Source organism: Octopus bimaculoides, unplaced genomic scaffold (genome assembly GCF_001194135.2).
Source record: "Octopus bimaculoides isolate UCB-OBI-ISO-001 unplaced genomic scaffold, ASM119413v2 Scaffold_140821, whole genome shotgun sequence".
Lineage (NCBI taxonomy): Eukaryota > Metazoa > Mollusca > Cephalopoda > Octopoda > Octopodidae > Octopus > Octopus bimaculoides.
Genome location: NW_026365057.1, coordinates 1,786 through 2,820, shown reverse-complemented (window position 1 = coordinate 2,820; position 1,035 = coordinate 1,786). Strand labels below are relative to the sequence as shown.

Below are 1,035 nucleotides of genomic sequence, written 5' to 3'. Positions count from 1 at the left end.
GGCTTTAACGCTTGTCCTCCACATGACCTGCGGCTTCTCCTTCAGGATTTTGTGCGACTTGAACGCTTGTGTGTTTTCGGAATGGTAGACAAAGAGCGACTTATGCTTCAAGTCTTCACTCGCATTGGCGAGAGTTAGCCTATCTTTCATAGGCTTGTGGCCTGGCAGTTTCTTCTCCTCTGCAGTTATATAAGTTCTTCTGGGAATTTTTTTCCAAAAATGGCCAGCTTCATCACAGTTGAATACCTGTTGTGCGATGTACCCCTCGGCTGCGATGAGCTGACAGAATTCACGCATGAAATCTTCAGCTGCCTTCGTATCAGAACTCGCTGCTTCTCTATACCAGACAATGCTATGAACGCCGGTCCACTTCTTGAAATTATCAAACCAGCCGCTATTGGTCTTAAATGCGTCTACTGATGTCTCTTCCGTCGATGTTCCGGGGTTCTGCTTTAGGAGATCCCCATACAACGCTCTCGCAGATGATTGTCTCCGTAAACGTATCCCCCTGCGAGTTGCTTCTCGTTGATTCACAAGAGAAGCAATTTTCCATCCTTTCGTAGATAGATGTGCATTACTTAGAGAGCCTGGAGACGCCCTTTGTTGTTGTAACAGCCCTGATCACGTCCCTTTTCTCCAGGATGATGCAGATCGTTGACGTGCTTTGGTCGTATTGACGTACTTATGTCCACTACACGCACTCCACTCTCATATTTATCAATGATTTCCTTCTTCAGTTCTATCGCTATCAGCTTTTTCTTCTTCTTCTCAGCACTATCCTTTGCACTAACCTTCTTAGGACCCATGGCTAACACAACTAATTATTATAAAATAGTAGCAAAAAATGCACAAAACTAAACGAAAACACTAGGGAAAACGCTACGGGGATGCTGTCACAACGAAATAAACAAATGAACTGAACGAGCGGAGAGCGCAGCTGTTGGAAGAGCGTGCGCGAGCTCAGCGCCGGCTAGCGGTTGCTTGTATGAAACGCTCTCGTAATGCGGATTTCCGCTCGTACTTCAAGACATAGGT

At 45.9% G+C, this 1,035-nt stretch overlaps 1 protein-coding gene across 1 annotated transcript; it reads right to left on the bottom strand.

Annotated features, from left to right (window-relative positions):
- Window positions 1-27: 27 nt before the first annotated feature.
- On the bottom strand, window positions 28-806 carry LOC106880949 (tigger transposable element-derived protein 1-like; the record flags this gene model as incomplete). Its single annotated transcript, XM_014931132.1, has 2 exons — window positions 683-806; window positions 28-554 (listed from the first exon to the last, which is right to left on the bottom strand). Coding segments are annotated over exons 1-2 (651 nt in total), but the record flags the coding sequence as incomplete, so codon positions are not given.
- Window positions 807-1,035: the final 229 nt, after the last annotated feature.